General features: G+C 41.9%; 1 protein-coding gene across 1 annotated transcript; it reads right to left on the reverse strand.

The window, feature by feature from the left end:
• Window positions 1–1,901: 1,901 nt before the first annotated feature.
• Window positions 1,902–22,071, reverse strand: tm2d2 (TM2 domain containing 2). Its single transcript, XM_021608077.3, is given in 8 exon segments — window positions 1,902–2,097; window positions 2,099–2,147; window positions 2,150–2,223; window positions 14,319–14,376; window positions 14,379–14,424; window positions 14,634–14,721; window positions 16,327–16,661; window positions 22,036–22,071. Coding segments are annotated over 8 exon segments (735 nt in total). The 3' UTR covers window positions 1,902–2,048.
• Between the last annotated feature and the right edge of the window lie 206 nt (window positions 22,072–22,277).

The following is a 22,277-nucleotide window of genomic DNA, read 5'->3' on the forward strand; positions in this document are numbered from 1 at the left end:
ATTTCAGCTTTCAGTCCATATTTATAGAAGGCAGTCATTTCACTCAAGTAGCCTATCACTTTAAAGACAATAAGGTAGTGCAAAAATATAAACACAACATGTAAAAAGTGTTGGTCCCATGTTTCATGAACTGAAATTAAAAAAATCCCAGAAAACTTTCATTAGTACAAAAACATTATTTCTCTCAAATTTTGTGCACAAATTTGTTTACATCCCTGTTGGTGAGCATTTCTCCTTTTCCAAGATAATCCATCCACCTGACAGGTGTAACATATCAAGAAGCTGATTAAACAGCATGATCATTGGACAGGTGCACCTAGTGCTGGGGACAAAAGGCCACTAAAATGTGCAGTTGTCACACAACACAATGCCACAGATGTCTCAAGTTGAAGGAGTGTGCAATTAGCATGCTGACTGCAGGAATGTCCACCAGAGATGTTGCCAGATAATTGTGTTAATTTCTCTACCATAAGCTGCCTCCAACGTCGTTTTAGAGAATTTGGCAGTACGTCCAACCGGCCTAACAACCACGTGTAACCATGCCAGCCCAGGACCTCGACATCCGGCCTCTTCACCTGCGGGATCGCCTGGGGGGGGGGGTGCTGAGAAGTATTTCTGTCTGTAATAAATCCCTTTTGAGGCCGGGCCTGGCTGCCAAGTGGGTGGGCCTCCAAGGCTCACCCAGTCATATGTAATCCATAGACTAGGACCTAATTAATTTATTTCAATTGACTGATTTCCTCATTAACTCAGTAAAAATCTTTGAAATTGTTGCGAGTTGTTATATTTCTGTTAAAGTATAAATAAGGACAAACATTTCAATGTATAACAAAGGAATAGAAAACAATAATTGAATTATTGAGGGTAGATATGAACAGCATTACATATGCATAGCATTACTAATGTGTCTTTAACCTCTGGTTCATGAAGTTGTTTTCAAATGAACACAACAGAACTACATTTGGAATTACATGTATGCAATGTGAACAGTATCTGTAGGTGTGACCCCTGTAGGCTAATGCAACCAGCACTATGGAAGGGTGCAAACGCCAACATCCAATATTATGTACTTTTACTATACATCAGATGTAAAGAGGAAAGGACTGCGTAGAGATGATCAACATGTAGTATGATGATGAAAGGGGAACAGCTCGAATTAACCCTTTAGAACATCGCAAAGCTTCAGTGATCAGCTAGAACATATATATTTATTTATTATCATTTTCATCATATGGTCATGGGCAATTCCGTGGTAACAGAATGAGTCGGGGGACTTGGATTTTTCACTTTAAAATGTCAAAACAAAAACCAATGATTGCGAAGTTTAACAAACCATACAACTAGATGCACAAGGACTACTTTTAACAACTTCCACTGACAATCTTACAAAAACATTTATTTTGAAGAGCAGTGGCGGTGCAAAGTTAGATAACAGATGGACAGTGTGTGCCGTTTGTGCAGTCATCCTGTTAAACTTTGCATCTGCACTGTTCAAGTAAATGTGTTGTGAAATTGCCCTCGGACATCGTAGATGTTGTGTAGCTTGTGGACGCATACGATCGCATAAATTAAATATATAGATTTAAGCTTTCATATAGACAACTTAGCAAACCATTTCCTTTGCTTAAAACAGTTCAGTGGTCTAACCTTTAGACCCAAAGTCTTTCAAAACAAAGCAGAGAAATCTATAGCAGCCTACTGAAGGCAAAAGGTTTTGAACATGCCAGCCACTCAACCATGCCCCTGGTCCAGACATCATTTGCTCATACTTCTCGTTTTCCCATGGTGACAGAAAAGACTGAGGAAATTGCGTTAACGGCCGACACGTTGGTTATTATGCTGCGATTAATGGTCATCTGTGGCATGTGCAAACAAAGTGATAGAATGTCAGGTGTCAAGATTCTCTAGGAGAATCGGATAGAAAGGCATCCGACATGTGGTCAAACTGCTCTAAACTGTAATTCACAAATAAGCAAAGGTAAATATTCGGCCTGCATCTCTGCAATGTAAACCCACCTTAAAAGGTCTTCAACCCATGCTTGCTGGTCTCAGTAGAAGGTGCACCAGTTGCTGTTGTCACTAGGCATCAGGCCTCCGGATGCCCAGGCCTCCTAGGGTCAGCAGCATGCCCACAGCTGTGCCTGTGTGCAGAACCGGTCCACTCCAAAGCACCCCAGGAAGAAGGAATATAGCAGAGTGGTGATGAAATAGTGGCCAGCGTATCTGAAATCACAAGGGAGAGGTGTCAATAACATGAAGGAATGGCCAGGTGAGCCCATTAAAAGTGATGTAAAGGTCTCCTAATTGGGCGCATTATTATGAACTTCCAATGTCATTCATATATTGGTTTGTAAATAATTCTCTCTAGTGGTGAAGCTACACCACATGACCAAAAGTATGTGGGCACCTGCTCGTCAAACATCTCATTCCAAAATCATGTGAATTAATATGGAGATGGTCCCCCATTTGCTGATCTGGGAAGGCTTTCCACTAGATGTTGGAACATTGCAGCGGGGACTTGCTTCCATTCAGCCACAAGAGCTTTAGTGATGTTGGGCAATTATGCCTGGCTCGCAGTCGACGTTCCAATTCATCCCGAAAGTGGTCAATGGAGTTGAGGTCAGGGCTCTGTGCAGGCCAGTCAAGTTCTTCCACACCGATCAACAAACCATTTCTGTATGGACCTCACTTTGTACACAGGGCTCATGCTGAAACAGCATGACCCCCAAACTGTTGCCACAAAGTTGGAAGCACAGAATCATCCAGAATGTCATTGTATGCTGTAGCATTAAGATTTCCCAGATTTGTCCGTCAGACTGCCAGATGGTGTAGCGTGATTCATCACTCCAGAGAACGCGTTTCAACTGCTCCAGAGTTCAATGGCAGCGAGCTTTACACCACTCCAGCTGACGTTTGACATTGTGCATGGCGTTCTTAGGCTTGTGTGCGGCTGCTCAGCCATGGAAACCCATTCCATGAAGCTCCCGACGAACAACTATTGTGCCGACGTTGCTTCCAGAGGCAGTTTGGAACTCGTTAGTGAGCATTGCAACCGAGGACAGATGATTTTTACACAATGCACACTTCAGTGGTCCCGTTCTGTGAGATTGTGTGGCCTACCACTTTGCGGCTGAGCCGTTGTTGCTCCTAGATGTTTCCACTTCACAATTACAGTTGACCGGGGCAGTTATAGCAGGGCAGAAATTTGGCAAACTGACTTGTTGGAAAGGTGGCATCCTATGACGGTGCCACGTTGAAAGTCACTGAGTCCAATCTCCATGTTTGTCTATGGAGATTGCATAGTTGTAAGCTCGATTTTAAACACCTGTCCGCAACGGGTGTGGTCGGAAATAGCCGAATCCACTAATTTGAATATACTACTTTTGTATATATAGTGTATGTTAGCTTCTGAAACAACTTCCATTTCCAGGCCAAGTAAATGTACATATAACTGCCAAAATAAAGGAAACACCAGCATAAAGTATCTTAGTGTGTTGAGCCACCATGAGCTGCCAGAACAGTGTCAATGCTCCAAGTGTCTTGAACTCAGAGGGATGTGACACCCTTCTCCACGAGAAATTCTATAATTTGGTATTTTGTTGATGGAAAACGCTGTCTCAGACGCCGGTCCAGAATCTCCCATAACGGGTTAAATTGTATTGAGATCTGGTGGTTGAGACAACCTTGGCGTATGGTTTAGATCAGTGGTCACAAACCGTTCGACCAGTCGATCACGCTCTATCTCCAAGGCATTCCTAGTCGATCACCAAACAATTCTGTAAAAAAAAAATCAAACCATTGCGTTCCTTAGCACCGGGAAGGATAGTGTTCCCAGTGTTTTGAACCATTTCATGTGTCTGAAGGTAGAATTGCGCCCATACGGAGAGCAAATCAAGTGCGCCTATAGGCATACCGCTGGCCAATCAGACAGCTCAGATCACCACGTCTGCACAGATTTCTCGAGCCATAGACTGTAAAAAGAAACCTCAAAACGCACAGCAAAGTTGATACTGTGAGATTTCAAAACCATGACTAGAGAGAGACTCAACGAATATACAGCAAAGAGCTGCTGTTTTTATGAGTACGTTCATGTTTAAAAAGTTGTTTTTCAGCACTGTCAAAACTTACAAAAACACTTATAAGCCATAAAGTGTACGTTCGCCTACTTCCACTCACACCACAACCAGCACTGCAGCTGCAATGAATGAGCAGAGTAAAGTGTTCTGATTAGCTTTCTTATTATTTGCAGCTTGTCTCTTTTTGAATATGGATGAATACTTCACTTTCTCTGGTCATAGGATTAACAACAGGAATTGGTGCATGAGGTAGAAATAATGCAGTGCGACATGAGTTTCGCCATCAGCCAGAAGACCGTCTCCCCTTTTCTCAGCAGAGGGAGAGTGGAGGGACGGTGAGTCAGGTGAGAGGCAACCTCAACACTGCTCTAGGGCTAGGAGATATGGAATTAATTCTAATGTATGGTTTTGAGCGATATTCCAAATGACTGTCTCGCAAGGTTATTGTTTTTCGTTTTTATGAGTGTTTGTTCTCATGTTGTATTTTTTGGTCTCATTCATAACATTTCAACTGTTCAACCTTGTTAGCTAGCAATTATACAACAGGTGGTTCTAATCCTGAATGCTGATTAGTTAAAACCGCATTCCAGCCAGTATCTATTCCACAAGTTACCACTGGCTAAGTCTATGTCGTTAAAATGCCTATTTACTCTGTACTATCTGACTGCGCAATCCACTGTCATCAGCCCAGCCAGGCAATTTATGGACTTGAGCTCCACTATAAAAAGCATCTAGACATTATCTCACATTTCTTTTAGACTAACATTTAGTTTTCAATAGCAGAGATTTTATTTGTATAAACCCTAACTGTCTGTCTCTCCAACATTTGCAACATTGTTTCATTATTAAAATTCAATCTCCAGCTGTCCCATAGTAATCAACGTTTCTCAGCCAGTCTAAATCATGAATCACCTGGCATTTTTATTGATACATACAAAGAAATGTCAATTAAAAAAAGGTCAAACAAAACAAAGTGCAGCAAGTTTGCAGTCTTAGCAGCTTCCGTTTGAAGTTATCTTTTTAGCTGTGTTGTTGTCTAGCTCCTCTGAACAACAGTGTCCTGATGAGTGAGCACATTTTCTATGCCAGGGTGAAATTGTGCCTCATTAGCTCATGCTTATGGATGCATCCAATTAAAATGTCACTAGGAAACAGCTTAAACAAATGCAGCTACTGTTGTTATTCTGGCTGCACTGTTTAACGTGACTAAGTTAGCCATAGTTGGCTAGCTAGTAAGCAAGCGATAAGAACGTTTCCAGCCTGTATGGCAATGGAACATTTACAACGAACGACTGGGTTGCGTCTCTGGCAACCGAACCTTCCATTATATCTTGTGGAAGGATGAAATAGTATGAATAAATTCATAGAAACAACTTCAATGAAAATAGGTCAATCATTATTTGGGGCGGCAGGTAGCCTAGTGGTTAGAACATTGGGCCAGGAACCGAAAGGTTGCTAGATCGAATCCCCGAGCTGACAATGTAAAAATCTGTTGTTCTGCCCCTGAACAAGGCAGTTAACCCACTGTTCCCCAGTAGGCGGTTCTTAACTGACTTGCCTAGTTAAATAAAGGTTCAATTAAAAAAAAATGTTGGTAGCACGTTGTATAAAAGTGATAATGCCCGGGAAGCCGGTGTTTGGAGGATATATATTGGCATGGTTTGCTGCCCCATGCCAATATAAGCTACAACACCGACTTCTCAGGCATTATCACGTCAATTGGCTAAAATGTAAATATAAAGATTAACCACCTAATCACTAACTAATACATGGGCTTGAGAGATTGTTGATGAGAACTTAATTTAACTGCCTGCTACAAGAATTTAGTCATCATTAGTGTATGTGCGTTTCACATGGCTCTATTTAAATTTGTAACAAAAAAATAATATTTTCCATACAGACTTGAAAGACTGATTGTTGCAAAAAAATAAAAAGCATGTTAAACTATTTTGATACAATTTAAATATTAGTGGGTCTTATGGTTGTGGAAGGCTTAGATTTAGCCTAAGTATAACTGAATTCATTAGATTATTGCTGACTGTTAAAATGCAGTGTATTTGACCTTTAAAATGTACAGCAAAACGTATTTAGAGAGAAGAAAAAGCAATATCGTGAATCGCCCATCCCTACACTGCTCCCTCCACCTCAGACTGACCATCAGACCAGTAAACAAAATATGCAGTACCAGTCAAAAGTTTGGACACACCTACTCATTCAAGAGTTTTTCCTTGTTTACTATTTTCTACATTGTAGAATAATAGTGAAGACATCAAAACTATTAAATAACACATATGGAATCATGTAGTAACCTCAAAAGTGTTATATCAAAATATATTTTATATTTGAGATTCTTCAAAGTAGCTACCCTTTGCCTTGATGGCAGCTTTGCACTCAACCAGCTTCATTTGGAATGCTTTTTCAACAGTCTTGAAGGCGTTCCCACATATGCGGAGCACTTGTTGGCTGCTTTTCTTTCACTCTGCAGTCCAACTCATCCCAAACCATCTCAATTGGGTTGAGTTTGGTTGATTGTGGAGGCCAATTCATCTGATGCAGCACTCCATCACTCTCCTTGGTCAAATAGCTCTTACACAGCCTGGAGGTGTGTTGGGTCATTATCCTGTTGAAAAACAAATGATAGTATCACTAAGCGCAAACCAGATGGGATGGCGTATTGCTGCAGAATGCTGTGGTAGCCAAGCTGGTTAAGTGTGCCTTGAATTCTAAATAAATCAGTGTTACCAGCAATGCTTCACAGTGAGAACCACACATGCAGAGATCATCCGTTCACCTTATCCACGTCTCACAAAGACAACGGTTGGAACCAAAAATCTCAAATTTGAACTCATCAGAACAAAGGACAGATTTTCACCGGTCTAATGTCCATTGATTGTGTTTCTGGGCCCAAGCAAGTCTCTTCTTATTGGTGTCCTTAAGTAGTGGTTTCTTCGCAGCAATTCGACCATGAAGGCCTGATTCACCCAGTCTCCTATGAACAGTTGATGTTGAGATGTTTCTGTTACTTGAACTCTGAAGCATTTAGCAGATGTGCAAACTGGTGAGGGCCCAAAAAGGTGACATCTTTTTTTGTTGTTGCACATACAAAAAAAATCCCTGCTAGGGGGAAATGCAGGTTAACTAATTAAACAACAACGAATATGATCTATATGACCAGTCTCCGTGTGTAAAATACAATTTAAAAAAGTGGTTAATGTGAACACAGCTAAAAAGAAAATGTCAGGAAAGCAATCCAATGTTATTTGTTGCCTAGACTTTACTGCAAATGACACTCAAGTCTTGAGCAAAAACGATACACACATAGAACGCTTGTGACCCCACACAATCTAAATATTGCACTTGGGGAAAAAACATCTTAAAGTGGATATAGAATTAAACAAAACAAGCATTCTATTTTTGCTGTATTATAGTGGCCACTATAGTAGACATCGATCAAGTGCACAAGCCTACATGTGTGCAAAAATAATTCACTGAATACAATTTTTTTAAATTTTTATTCCCCCTCACTCACACACGTTACTGTCAAATTCAACACAACAAAAGCAATATCTTTAATATCTATATCTCTTTTATTACATTGTATACGTTTTGCCTGTGGACATCTGTTCTGCAATGTGCCAGCAGGCACGAGACCCTTTGTTGGCATAATTGATCTCATTCAGGCAGACTATACCTGGCATATCCCTTTTTATCCACTGTATTGAAAAAGTGAGAAATAGGGAAAGTGTGTAGTGATCATTTCACCCCTATAGTGCCATCCAGCTTAAACTAGGCCAAGCTCCAGCTACACTTGATCCCTGAATCCACATGTTTATTAACAAGCAACGCCTCATTTTCACCTAATTCTCTCATTCTGAAAATTAACCACATACTGTAGAGGGAAAACGTTAGTATGTTAGCTAGTTAACATTACACACATATTGCCAGGGTCCAGTAAGCAACTAACATAACTTGAGAAACGGCAAGGAGTCGTATACCAGTTAATACTATAGCGAATTGGTTAGGTTACTAACGTTAGATCATCTGATGTTGTAACGTTAGCTAGCTGTCTGACTTTATTAGCCAGCTAATTTTCAAAACATAAACTAAATTATTTGATCAGCTAAATTGGCTAATGTTGCTCAACATTTCTCTGGCTAGCTAACAGAGAATTCGATCCACCTAGCAAGATACTTTACAAAGCTAACAATTCTTGTTCCAACACACTTGCTCCATCACCTCAAACTTTCCAAACGCCAGCCCGTTTTTCGGTTACAGCTCATGAAGTACGGTTCATCACCTTCTCACCCCTGTTTCCGTGGTCAGGCTTCTCACCTACCTCTTTGTTATCGTTCTGGGGACGCGCTGCTGTAACTGGCAACCCGCCTGCCCACTCTCCGCTGCCTTTCCAGAGCGCATGCTGATGCTGTAACTAGCAAGTTGGTTGTCTCTTCAGATACAGCCAATATTGCCACAAACGCGCATCACTTTTGTTCGCTGACAGCCAGGAGTGATCGATCCACTTTCTTATTGGATTTACACGAATCACGTAGGTTTTCAATTTTGGATTCAAAACGGCGAATTTCGCCGAAAGGTGACTAGTTTGCATCCCTGTTTTATTTGGGCTGCAATTTCTGAGGCTGGTAACTAATGAACTTATCCTCTGCAGCAGAGGTAACTGGGTCTTCCTTCCCTGTGGCGGTCCTCAAGAGAGCCAGTTTCATCATAGCGCTTGATGGTTTTTGCGACTGCACTTGAAGAATCTTTCAAAGTTATTGGCATTTTCCAGATTGACTGACCTTCCTTCATGTCTTAAAGTAATGGACTGTCATTTCTCTTTGCTTATTTGAACTGTTCTTGCCATAATATGGACTTGGTCTTTTACCAAATAGGGCTCTCTTCTGTATACCACCCCTACCTTGTCACAACACAACTAATTGGCTGAAATGCATTAAGGAGGAAAGAAATTCCACAAATTAAGGCACACCTGTTAATTGGAAAGCATTCCAGGTGACTACCTCATGAAGCTGGTTCAGAGAATGCCAAGAGTGTGCAAAGTTGTCATCAAGGCAAAGGGTGGCTACTTTGAAGAATCTCAAATATATTTTGATTTGTTAAATACTTTTTGGTTACTACATGATTGTTATGATGTTATTTCATAGTTGTGATGTCTTCTTCACAATGTAGAAAATAGTATAAAAATAAAGAAAAACCCTTGAATAAGTAGGCGTCTAAACTTCGGACTTGTACTGTATATTATGTTCACTCAACTGGGCGTCACAAGTAATACAACAGACACTTCAGGCGCCGACAGAGATGGCCGCCTCGCTTCACATTCTTAGGAAACTATGTAGTATTTTGTTTTTTTTATGTATGATTTCTTACACTGTTAACCCAGGAAATCTTAAGTCTCATTACACACAGCCGGGAGGAACTATTGGATATAAGAGTAACGTCAACTTACCAACATTACGACCAGGAATACGACCTTCCTGAAGCAGATCCTCTGTTTGATCCACCACCCAAGACAATGGATCGGAACCCAGCAGGAGACCAAAAACAACGGCGCCGCAGAAGGGGCAGACGGAGCGGTTTTCTGGTCAGGCTCCATAGACGGGCACGTCGCCCACCGCTCCCGAGTTTACTACCAGCCAACGTACAGTCTCTTGACAACAAGGTAGACAAAATCCGAGCAAGGGTTGCCTTCCAGAGAGACAGAGATTGTAACATTCTCTGTTTCAAGGAAACATGGCTCACTCGGGATAAGTTATCGGAGTCGGTACAGCCACCTGGTTTCTTCACGCATCGCACCGACAGAAACAAACATCTCTCTGGTAAGAAGAAGGTCGAGGGTGTATGCCTTATGATTAACGAATCGAACAACATTGATTAGCGTCGAACAACATTGATGTATACGCTAATTCGGGGAGCGAGTTTATTAGCAACTGCATCGGTGATGTTGTACCAACAGCAACTATTAAAACAGTCCAACCAGAAACCGTGGATTGGTGGCAGCATTCGCGCAAAACTGAAAGAGCGAAACACTGCTTTTAATCAGGGCAAGGCAACCGGAAACATGACCGAATACAAACAGTGTAGCTATTCCCTCCACAAGGCAATCAAACAAGCTAAGCGTCAGTATAGAGACAAAGTAGAGTCGCAATTTGACGGCTCAGAGGAATGTGGCAGGGTCTACAGTCAATCACAGACTACAAAAAGAAAACCAGCCCCATCGCAGACCCCGATGTCCTGCTCCCAGAGCAAACTAAACAACCTTTTCGCTCGCTTTGAGGACAATACAGTGCCAGCGATACGGCCCTCTACCAAAACCTGCAGACTCTCATTCAACGCAGCCAATGTGAGTAAAACATTTAAACGTGTTAACCCTCGCAAGGCTGCCGGCCCAGACAGCATCCCTAGCCGCGTCAGAGCATGTGCAGACCAGCTGGCTGGTGTGTTTACGGACATATTCAATCAATCCCTATCCCAGTCTGCTGTTCCCCAGAAAGCTAAGGTAACTGAGCTAAATGACTATCGCCCCGCAGCACTCACTTCCGTCATCATGAAGTGCTTTGAGAGACTAGTCAAGGATCATATCATCTCCACCCTACCTGACACCCTAGACCCACTCCAATTTGCTTACCGCCCCAAAAAGGTCCACAGACGACGCAATCGCAACCACACTGCACACTGCCCTAACCCATCTGGACAAGAGGAATACCCATGTGAGAATGCTGTTCATTGACTACAGCTCAGCATTTAAAACCATAGTACCCTCCAAACTCGTCATTAAGCTTGAGACCCTGGATCTCAACCCCACCCTGTGGAACTGGGTCCTGGACTTTGACAGGCCGCACCCAGGTGGTGAGGGTAGGAAACAACATCTCCACCCCACTGCCCCTCAACACTGGGGCCCCACAAGGGTGCGTTCTCAGCCCTTTCCTGTACTCCCTGTTCACCCATGACTGCGTGGCCATGCACGCCTCCAACTCAATCATCAAGTTTGCAGACAACACTACAGTGGTAGGCTTGATTACCAACAATGACGAGACGGCCTACAGGGAGGAGGTGAGGGCCCTCGGAGTGTGGTGTCAGGAAAACAACCTAACACTCAACGTCAACAAAACAAGAAGATGAGGACTTCAGGAAACAGCAGAGGGAGCACCCCCCTATCCACATCGACGGGACAGTAATGGAGAAGGTGGAAAGTTTTAAGTTCCTCGGCATACACATCACGGACAAACTGAAATGGTCCACCCACACAGACAGTGTGGTGAAGAAGGCGCAACAGCGTCTCTTTAACCTCAGGAGGCTGAAGAAATGTGGCTTGTCACCAAAAACAAACTTTTACAGATGCACAATCGAGAGCATCCTGTCGGGCTGTATCACCGACTGGTACAGAAACTGCTCTGCCCACAACCGCAAGGCTCTCCAGAGGGTAGTTAGGTCTGCACAACGCATCACCGGGGGCAAACTACCTGCCCTCCAGGACACCTACACCACCCGATGTCACAGGAAGGCCAAAAAGATCATCAAGGACAACAACCACCCGAGCCACTGCCTGTTCACCCCGCTATCATCCACAAGGCGAGATCAGTACAGGTGCATCAAAGCTGTGACCGAGGGACTGAAAAACAGCTTCTATCTCAAGGCCATCAGACTGTTAAACAGCCATTACTAACATTGAGTGGCTGCTGCCAACATACTGACTCAAATAACTAATAATTGTATGTAATAAATGTATTACTAGTCACTTTAAACAATGCCACTTTATATAATGTTTACATACCCTACATTACTCATCTCACATGTATATACTGAACTCTATACCATCAACTGCATCTTGCCTATGCCGTTTGGCCATCGCTCATGCATTTATATGTACATATTCCTATTCATTCCTTATACACACACACAAGTGTAAGGTAGTTGTTGTGAAATTGTTAGATTACTTGTCAGATATTACTGCATGGTCGGAACTAGAAGCACAAGCATTTCGCTACACTCGCATTAACATCTGCTAACCATGTGTATGTGACCAACATTTTATTTGAAATGATCTATGACCAGTGTGATTCTATACCTTAAAAAAATAATCTATACAATTTCTAAATAGTCTAAGAACAAAATTGTCCGGACAATTCAAGCATAGACAATATGCAGAGATAATTTATTGGGCTTATAGCCTACTGCACAAACCTCATTACTACAGAACTGATTTTAATTGGTTAATGTTGCATAGGCTTACAAAAATAATGTAAAAATCTGAGCAGTAGACCGGTTTGCCTTTTGACTCAAAGTGATCTTGAGAAAGAAGTTTGGTGACCATTGGTTTGGATCATTTTCATGCTTATCAAACCATTCAGTGACCACATCCTCTCCTAATAAGGGACTAATTCAGAACTGGGACACCAGGTGAGTGCAATTAACTACCAGGTAGACACCAAAAAATATACAGATGAAGTCAGAAGTTTACACACTTAGGTTGGAGTCATTAAAACTTGTTTTTCAACAACTCCACAAATTACTTGTTAACAAACTATAGGTTTTGGCAAGTCGGTTAGGACATCTACTTTGTGCATGACAAGTAATTTTTCCAACAATTGTTTACAGATTATTTCCCTTATAATTCGCTGTATCACAATACCAGTGGGTCAGAAGTTTACATATACTAAGTTGACTGTGCCTTTACATAGATAGGAAAATTCAAGAAAATTATGTCATGGCTTTAGAAGCTTCTGATAGGATAATTGACATAATTTGAGTCAATTGGAGGTGTACATGTGGATGTATTTCAAGGCTTACCTTCAAACTCAGTACCTCTTTGCTTGACATCATTGGAAAATCAACAACAAACAAAATCAGCCAAGACCTCAGGAAAAAAAATTGTAGTCTGGTTCATCTTTGGGAGCAATTTCCAAACGCCTGAAGGTACCACGTTCAGCTGTACAAACAATGGTACACAAGTATAAACACCATGGGACCACGCAGCCATCATACCGCTCAGGAAGGAGATGCATTCTGTCTCCTAAAGGTGAATGTACTTTGGTGCAAATAAATCCCAGAACAACAGTAAAGGACCTTGTAAAGATGCTGGAGGAAACAGGTACAAAAGTATCTATATCCACAGTAAAACGAGTCCTATATTGACATAACCTGAAAGGCCGCACAGCAAGGAAGAAGCCACTGCTCCAAAACCGCCATAAAAAAGCCAGACTACGGTTTGCAACTGTACATGGGGACAAAGATCGTACTTTTTGGAGAAATATTGTCTGATGAAACAAAAATAGAACTGTTGGCCATAATGCCCATCGTTATGTTTGGAGGAAAAATGGGGAGGCTTCCAAGCCGAAGAACACCATCCCAACCGTAAAGCACAGGGGTGGCAGCATCATGTTGTGGGGTTGCTTTGCTGCAAAAGGGACATGTGCACTTCACAAAATCATGAGGGAGGAAAATTGTGTGGATATATTGAAGCAACATCAAGACATCAGTCAGGAAGTTAAAGCTTGGTTGCAAATGGGTCTTCCAAATGGACAATGATCCCAAGCATACTTCCAAAGTTGTGACAAAATGGCTTAAGGACAACAAAGTCAAGGTATTGGAGTGGCCCTGACCTAAATCCTATGGAACATTTGTGGGCAGAACTGAAAAAGTGTTTGCGAGCAAGGAGGCCTACAAACCAGACTCAGTTACTCCAAGACTGTCAGGAGGAATGGGCCAAAATTCAACCAACTTATTGTGGGAAGCTTGTGGAAGGCTACCTGAAACGTTAGACCCAAGTTAAACTATTTAAAGGCAATGCTACCAAACACTGAGTGTGTGTAAACTTCTGACCCACTGGGAATGCGATGAAAGAAATACAAGTTGAAATAAATCACTCTATTATTCTGACATTTCACATTCTTAAAATAAAGTGGGGATCCTAACTGGCCTAAGACAAGGAATTTTTACTAGGATTAAATATCAGGAATTGTGAAAAACTGAGTTTAAATGTATTTGGCTAAATTGTATGTAAACTTCCGACTTCAACTGTAAGTGTTTCGGCCCTCATGAACCAGAATTGAACAGCTCTGATACATAGCATTGACCTCCAAGCAGGTATTTCAAATCTCTTGAATGATGAAGTCAGGCAGGTGTCTCAGTAGCGTAAACTGGGAATGACTATCATCATGTAACAACAAACAATGACTGATGAGCTTGTCAGAAACTGCAGTCAAGTACAGCAGCTAGATTCTCCCTTACTTGATGCACGGCTCATTCCCTCTCAGGAACTCCCTGGGTCCAGCACACTCAATGTCGTGCAGATGACTGGTGTGTGATTCACATCTTTGTGTACCTGCACTCCAAACTAAACAAAGGTGGTGATTTAGTTGAATAACATGAAATCACACAATGTTCACACACAGAAATTGACGGAATACCAAAAATCTAAACAATGTTCAACCGTGCCAGTTTGCCCATCTGTTTTTGATTGACTAGTCATTGTACTAGCAGAATAAAAAGCCACACACAGATTGAGTGAGAGCGAGAGGGCCTATCCACTACGGTTTGTCATACCTTCCAACAACCATGTCCCATCTCCAGAATGGCAGTGGAGTTCTGTGCATGGTCCACTGGATCTTGACAGGGTATGAACTCCTCAAGTCTTCACATGCCGACAGAAAAGGGAAAAATTCAAATGTGTATTCTGTCTATTTTTGTGTACCACATTAGAAAACGGGCTGGGCAAACAGGGCGCTAAGACACTCAAAAAAAAGCAAGAGGTGACAGACCAACTTAGAGAGCAGTCTCAAAGCAATTTGTTGTGGCACTGAACAAAAATATATAATCAACAATTTCAAAGATTTTACGGAGCTACAGTTCATATAACGAAATCAGTCAATTAAAATAAATGCATTAGACCCTAATCTAGGCATTTCACATGACTGGTAATACAGATATGCATCTGTTGGTCACAGATACCTTAAAACTTTTTTTTTTAAAGGGCGTGGATCAGAAAACGAGTCAGTATCTGGTGTGACCACCATTTGCCTCATGCAGCGTGACACATCTCCTTCATATAGAGTTGTTCAGGCTGTTGATTGTGGAATATTGTCCCACTCCTCTTCAATGGCTGTGCAAAGTTCCTAGATATTGGTTGGAACTGGAACACGCTGTCGTATACGTAGATCCTGAGCATCCCAAATAAGCTCAATGGGTGACATGTCTGGGAGTATGCAGGCCATGGAAGAACTAGGATAAGGAATTGCATACAGAACCTTGCAACATGGGGCTGTGCGTTACCCTGCGGAAACATGAGGTGATAGTGGTGGATGAATGGCACAATCTTGTCAAGCTTTCTCTGTGCATTCAAATTGCCATTGATAAAATGCAATTGTGTTAGTAGCTTATGCCTACCCATAACCCCATCGCCACTATGGGGCACATCAGCAAGCTGCTAACCCACACACACTAGATACACGTGGACGGTTGGACCTTCTGCCAAATTCTCTAAAACTACTTTGGAGATGGCTTATGGTAGAAAAATTAACATTCAATTCTCTGGCAACAACTCTCGTGGATGTTGGTTATGGCGCCGAACTGCAGTCAGGTCAAGACCCTGGTGAGGACTACGAGCACGCTGATGACCTTCCCTGAGACACTTTCTTACAGTTTGTGCAGAACTTCTTCGGTTGTGCAAACCCAGTTTCATCAGCTGTCTGGGTGACTGGTCTCAGACGATTCCGCAGGTGAAGAAGCCGGATGTGGAGGTCATAGGCTGGCGTGGTTACACATGGTCTGCGGTTGTGAGGCCGGTTGGACGTACTGCCAAATTCTCTAAAACAACATTGGAGGCAGCTTATGGTAGAGAAATTAATATTCAATTCTCTGGCAACAGATCTGGTGGACATTCCTGCAGTCAGCATGCCAATTGCATACTCCCTCTAGCATTGTGTTATGTAACAAAATGGCACATTTTAGAGGGGCCTTTTATTGTCCCCAACACAAGGTGCATATGTGTAATGATCATACCATTCAATCAGCTTCTCGATATGCCACACCTGTCAGGAGGATGGATTATCTTGATAAAAGGAATGCTCACTAATGCTCACTATCACAGATGTAAACAAATATGTGCACAACATTTGAGAGAAACAACACTTTTGTGCATATGGAACATTTCTGGGATCTTTTATTTCAGCTCATGAAACATGGGACCAACACTTTACGTGTTACGTTTATTTGTTTAGTGTATAAATGCAATACTTACAGATGGCTGCAGAAGACAACTGGCGACGGGGGCCTATATTCATATAGTTCCGTATAACTCACGCATTCAACTGGTATGATATGATACGACGTGACGTTATCCTGTGGCTGCTCACTGAATGCAGCTGTTGCTCTCTCCGGATGTGTCTGGTGTATTCCTTACAAACATTGCAAAAGCAACACTGTTAGTAGCAGGATAACTTGACCGCAAAGAAGAATGTAGCTGACCGAAATCCTAGCCACCTTCTCAACTTTGGTTGAACTGCGGCTATTACTAGCTATAGCTTGCTTGTTGCGCCATTGGATTGGAGAAACGTCAACAAGCAATGCCAATGGCTAACTAACCGTTAGCTAGCTGTGACGTTAGAACTAGCTAAGAACTGATCATATTTTATTGCTATCTACCAGTATCCTGCCAGATAGTTTAGTTAATATAGCTAGATTACATTGATTAATGTTGCATACAATCTTATTTCATAGTTTATTCAAAGATGAGTTATGTTATTTTATCCAGCTGGGAAGAAACTGGATGTGACGTCAACGAAAGCGCTGATTCTTCAAAATTTTCTGTGGATTTTATATCGCAGTTGGCAACCAACTTTAAAGTGTATTACCGCCACCAATTGGACTGGAGTGTGAACCAGAGACAGTGAAGGTCTAAATCCCACCCAATAATCTCGTCTCCCAAAGGAAACGTACATAATGAAATACTACATCCGCTGAAGATTTCCCCAGCAGGTTCACTTAATCCTGACTCTTCAACCCCATTACTCCTCAAATCTAATAACAATCGCTCCCTTTCTCTCACATATTTCTGGCACTGAAATAGAACATGTTTCACTCTCTCCATCTCCTCCTGACAATGATCACACCTCCCAGTCGGATGTTTCCCCACCAATTTCAATGTTATATTTAGCCTTGTGTGTTCCAGTCTCAGCCTTGTGACTATACTATCCTCCCTTCTCTCTCAGCGGGAGGACCTCCTTGCCCCCACCTTTTCCTGGATTGTGTACAGGTGTCTTCCCTTTCTCTCCCTGTTCCACAACTCTTGGCACTTATTTTTAACCACTTTTATTATTAACCCCTCGGCTTCTGCTTTACTGATTGACAATTCCATCTCAACATCAGGATGTTTAAGAGCCTGTTTGACGATAATATCCACTTCCTCATTCCCCTCCACTCCCACGTGAGCTGGTACCCAGAGGAACATAACAAATACCCCATCTGTTTCACTCTATACAAGCACTGCAAAACATACAATACATCATGTCTGCCCTGAGACACATGAATTTAAGCTCATCAGTGCTGCACAGGAGTCAGAGCGGATGACTACCCTTTCTGGCCTCACCTCCTCCACCCACCCTGCAGCTAAACTTATGGTCAGCAACTCAATTGTGTAAATTATCAGTTGCGCTTTTTGTCACTGCCACCTTAAACTCAGGAACACTAAAATGTGTTCCTGTCCTCCCTGTTTTAGGGTCCTTAGATCCATAATTGAATATATTCAAGAAAGCATAGTATTGTATTCTTAAATGTTCGCTTACAAATGAATCTACTCCTCTCAGGCAACCCTAGATCTATCACTGGCTGAGGGAGAATGTCATGGTTCCACCTGTCACCAGAGGGGGGCAGAGACCGTCCTAGAGACATTAACGACACTCAGGTGTGTCCTATTTACTAATTTTGATTATTTCCCTGTTAAAAGAGGTGTGTGGTTTTTTTTTTTTGCTGAAGCTTAAAGTATGTGCTGTATGCGTATGTCTCCGGAGTGATTTTGAGACTTTGTGTTTGTATGGTTTGTCGGTTTTACTGTGATCCTTCTATTACGGTTTCGCAGTGAAGTATTATGTTTATCCTTAACTATTGATTCCTCATCTCGTCTCTTCTCTGCACCTGGGTCCAACCTCACCAAGTCACAGAGAAACCCAGGTTGGATAGCAGGAAGAACTACAGAAGGGCTAAACTCCCTCCCAAACAACCCCATCTCTCTCACCATGCAATTGCCTATCCACCCAAAGCTTGTATTAAGATTTTGTTAATGTTCCCAGTACACTGTATGTGCACTTTTTTTTGTAGAATGTGTAGCCTTATGTCCTTGTAGATTTACCCAATATGTCATAGCTAGCTGTTGTCTCAACTTTAACGGCATCTCTCCCAACTCTACCTGCATTGTTCCACGACAGGGCTTTGGCCTGGATTACATTAGCTTTTTTTTTTTTTAAGATGTCTGAGCTGCTGATCCATATGCTATACTTCTATAATCCATTGATTACCTTAACAGCACTATATATCTATATAAACTCAGCAAAAAAAGAAATGTTCTCCCACTGTCAACTGTGGGGGTTTTTTCAGCAAATTTAACATGTGTCAAATATTTGTATGAACATAAGATTCAACAGACATAAACTGAACAGGTAATTGAATAATGTGTCCCTGAACAAAGGGGGAGTCAAAATCAACAGTAACAGTCAGTATCTGGTGTGGCCACCAGCTGCATTAAGTACTGCAGTGCATGATTTGCCAGTTCTTGCAGAACTAAAGAAAATATGCGCTTTCTGAAAATTATATATATAAACTCAGCAAAAAATGAAACATACCTTTGTCGTGACCTTGTCTTTCAAACATAATTCGTAAAAAACAAATAACTTCACAGATCTTCATTGTAAAGTGTTTATACACTGTTTCCCATGCTTTTTTCAATGACTCATAAACAGTTAATGAACATGCACCTGTGGAACCATCATTAAGACACTAACCGCTTACACACAGTAGGCAATTAAAGCCACAGTTATGAAAACTTAGGACACTAAGTAGGCCATTCTACGGACTATGAAAAACACACAAAAAAAGATGCCCAGGGTCCCTGCTCATTTGCGTGAACGTGCCTTAGGCATGCTGCAAGGAGGCATGAAGACTGCAGATGTGGCCAGGGCAATAAATTGCAATGTCCGTACTGTGAGACACCTAAGACAGCGCTACAGGGAGACAAGATGAACAGCTGATCGTCCTTGCAGTGGCAGATCATGTGTAACAACACCTGCACAAGATCGGTACATCCAAACATCACACCTGCGGGACAGGTACAGGATGGCAACAACAACTGCCCGAGTTACACCAGGAACGCACAATCTCTCCATCAGTGCTCAGACTGTCTGCAATTGGCTGAGAGAGGCTGGACTGAGGGCTTGTAGGCCTGTTGTAAGGCAGGTCCTCACCAGCAACCACGTCGCCTATGGGCACAAACCTACCGTCACTGGACCAGACAGGACTGGCAAAAAGTGCTCTTCACTGACGAGTCGCGGTTTCGTCTCACCAGGGGTGATGGTCAGAATCACGTTTATTGTCAAAAGAATGAGCGTTACAGCAAGGCTTGTACTCTGGAGCGAGATCAATTTGGAGGTAGAGGGTCCGTCATGGTCTGAGGCAGTGTGTCACAGCATCATTGGACTGAGCTTGTTCTCATTGCAGAGAATCTCAACACTGTACAATGACATCCTCCTCCCTCATGTGGTACCCTTCCTGCAGGTTCAACCTGACATGACCCTCCAGCATGACAATGCCACCAGCCATACTGCTCGTTCTGTGCGTGATTTCCTGGCCAGCGAAGAGCCCGGATCACAATCCAATTGAGCACATCTGGGACCTGTTGGATCAGAGGGTGAGGGCTAGGGCAATTCTCCCCAGAAATGTCTGGGAACTTGCAGGTGCCTTGGTGGAAGAGTGGGGTAACATCTCACAGCAAGAACTGGCAAATCTGGTGCAGCCCATTTAAGTTTGCTGAAAATGAACGCAGTTGACAGTGAGAGGACGTTTCTTTTTTTTGCTGAGTTTAGATACTTTTGTACCTGTTTCCTCCAGCATCCTCACAAGGTCCGTTGCTGTTGTTCTGGGATTGATTTGCACTTTTCGCACCAAAATAAGTTAATCTCTAGGAGACAGAACGCGTCTCCTTCCTGAGCCGTATGACGGCTGCATGGTCCCATGGTGTTTATACTTGCGTACTATTGTTTGTACAGATGAAATTGATACCTTCAGGTGTTTGGAAATTGCTCCCAAGGATGAACCAGGCTTGTGGAGGTCTACAAAATGTTTTTCTTAGGTCTTGGCTGATTTCTTTTGATTTTCCCATGATGTCAAGCAAAGAGGCACTGCATTTGAAGGTAGGCCTTGAAATAGATCCACAGATCCACCTCCAATTGACTCAAATTATGTCAATTAGCCTGTCAGAAGCTTCTAAGGCCATGAGATCATTTTCTGCAATTTTCCAAGCTGTTTAAAGGCACAGTCAAATTAGTATACAGTATGTAAACTTCTGACCCACTGGAATTGTGACACAGTGAATTATAAGTGAAATAATCTGTAAACAATTGTTGGAAAAATGACTTGTGTCATGCACAAAGTAGATGTCCTAACCGATTTTAACAAGAAATTTGTGGAATGGTTGAAAAACGAGTTTTAATGACTCCAACCTAAGTGTGCACAGTATGTAAACTTCCGAGTTCAACTGTATCTATTACAGAACAGCAATGGTCAAATACTGTACATTTTACAGAACTTCTGATCGTTGTTCTTTCGTTTGTAACTGAGTTGCAGATCTTAGACCCCTTTTTTATGAACTTTAAATATATATGTCAGACACATTTCAGTTGAAGGCATTCAGCTGTACAACTGACTAGGTATCCCCCTTTCCCTTTCATCAGTGAATACAAAATTCACTGTTCAGTGTTTTGTTCACAGAATATAACACTTGGTTTTCACCAGAAGATAAATGTGTGCAATTGCATAGACTGTATCCAGCAATCAGTAACTACAAGTGCACAAAAGTCCCATCAGTGTCGTACAACAATGTAGGGATAGAGAATGAGGAATAATTTATAGTATTTGTTACAATATTGCGGACATGCAGAGACGCAGGGAATGAAGTTGGGTTACCTCTAAGCAGGAGCATCACGCACCCATTATTTTATAGGAGGTCTGAAGTACAAGAGGATGGTTGGCCTGGAAGTTGGAGAATTTTTCAAACACCCGAACCAGCTTTCCTGCAATCTAGAGCCATAATCATTATGCCTAATGTAAAAAAATAAATAATAAATGTAAGTATATTTTTCTGCTTAGGTTATCTAAGCATACCTCTTTTCCTGTTCAATTGTCATTTTAATGAGGGTGTCATTCTGACTGTTGTAAATCACACATCTCAATAAACTGCACTAACATGCCTAGGACATTTCATCCAAATTTCAACAGTACATGGGATCATAACACACAATCAATGCAGGCACATATCATGGCATCATAAATGACACATCTAATTTGCAAAATGCATTAACTTTCAAAACGTTAAATGATGACACAAAATCAACTACCTCCCATCAAAAGCTACACATTGTTATATAATGAAAAGCTATTTCAATCAAGCGTTACACAATGACCCAATAAATACTAACTACAACTATCAATATACCCTAACATAACCCGCTTGCATATGTCTGTGCCATTTGTTGATACTATAATTATAGTACGCACCATAAAAGGCAAGCAAACATATCACAGCATGGGCTGTATTCTGTTTTCATAAAATTATTTTACCAAAGATGACCAATGCAGAAAGAATGTCACTCAAGAGCATGAATATCCAAAAACAAAAGGCTTTACAGTATTTTACATATTTCCATTTTAATTGAGAGCGATCTTCCTCTATGGGCCCCTCTACCTCTCTTTTGTCCTTGCCCTCTGCATCTTGGTCCATTCGTGCAAACAGTAACTCAGAGGTGACCTCTTTTATGCATGAATAAGGACTCGTTGCCGATTGAACAATTGTGCAAAAAAGGTTTTGCCCACATGCAGAAGAGGCTCATATTAATGGGAGTGATTTGTATCAGCCGTGACCAAATGTTTTAATTTTGTTTGACATGATTTACTCAGCTGACTTTTGCATCTTTTGTAGAGAGTTGT

Source organism: Oncorhynchus mykiss, chromosome 6, assembly GCF_057628025.1.
Source record: "Oncorhynchus mykiss isolate SJ-2025 chromosome 6, ASM5762802v1, whole genome shotgun sequence".
NCBI classification, from domain to species: domain Eukaryota; kingdom Metazoa; phylum Chordata; class Actinopteri; order Salmoniformes; family Salmonidae; genus Oncorhynchus; species Oncorhynchus mykiss.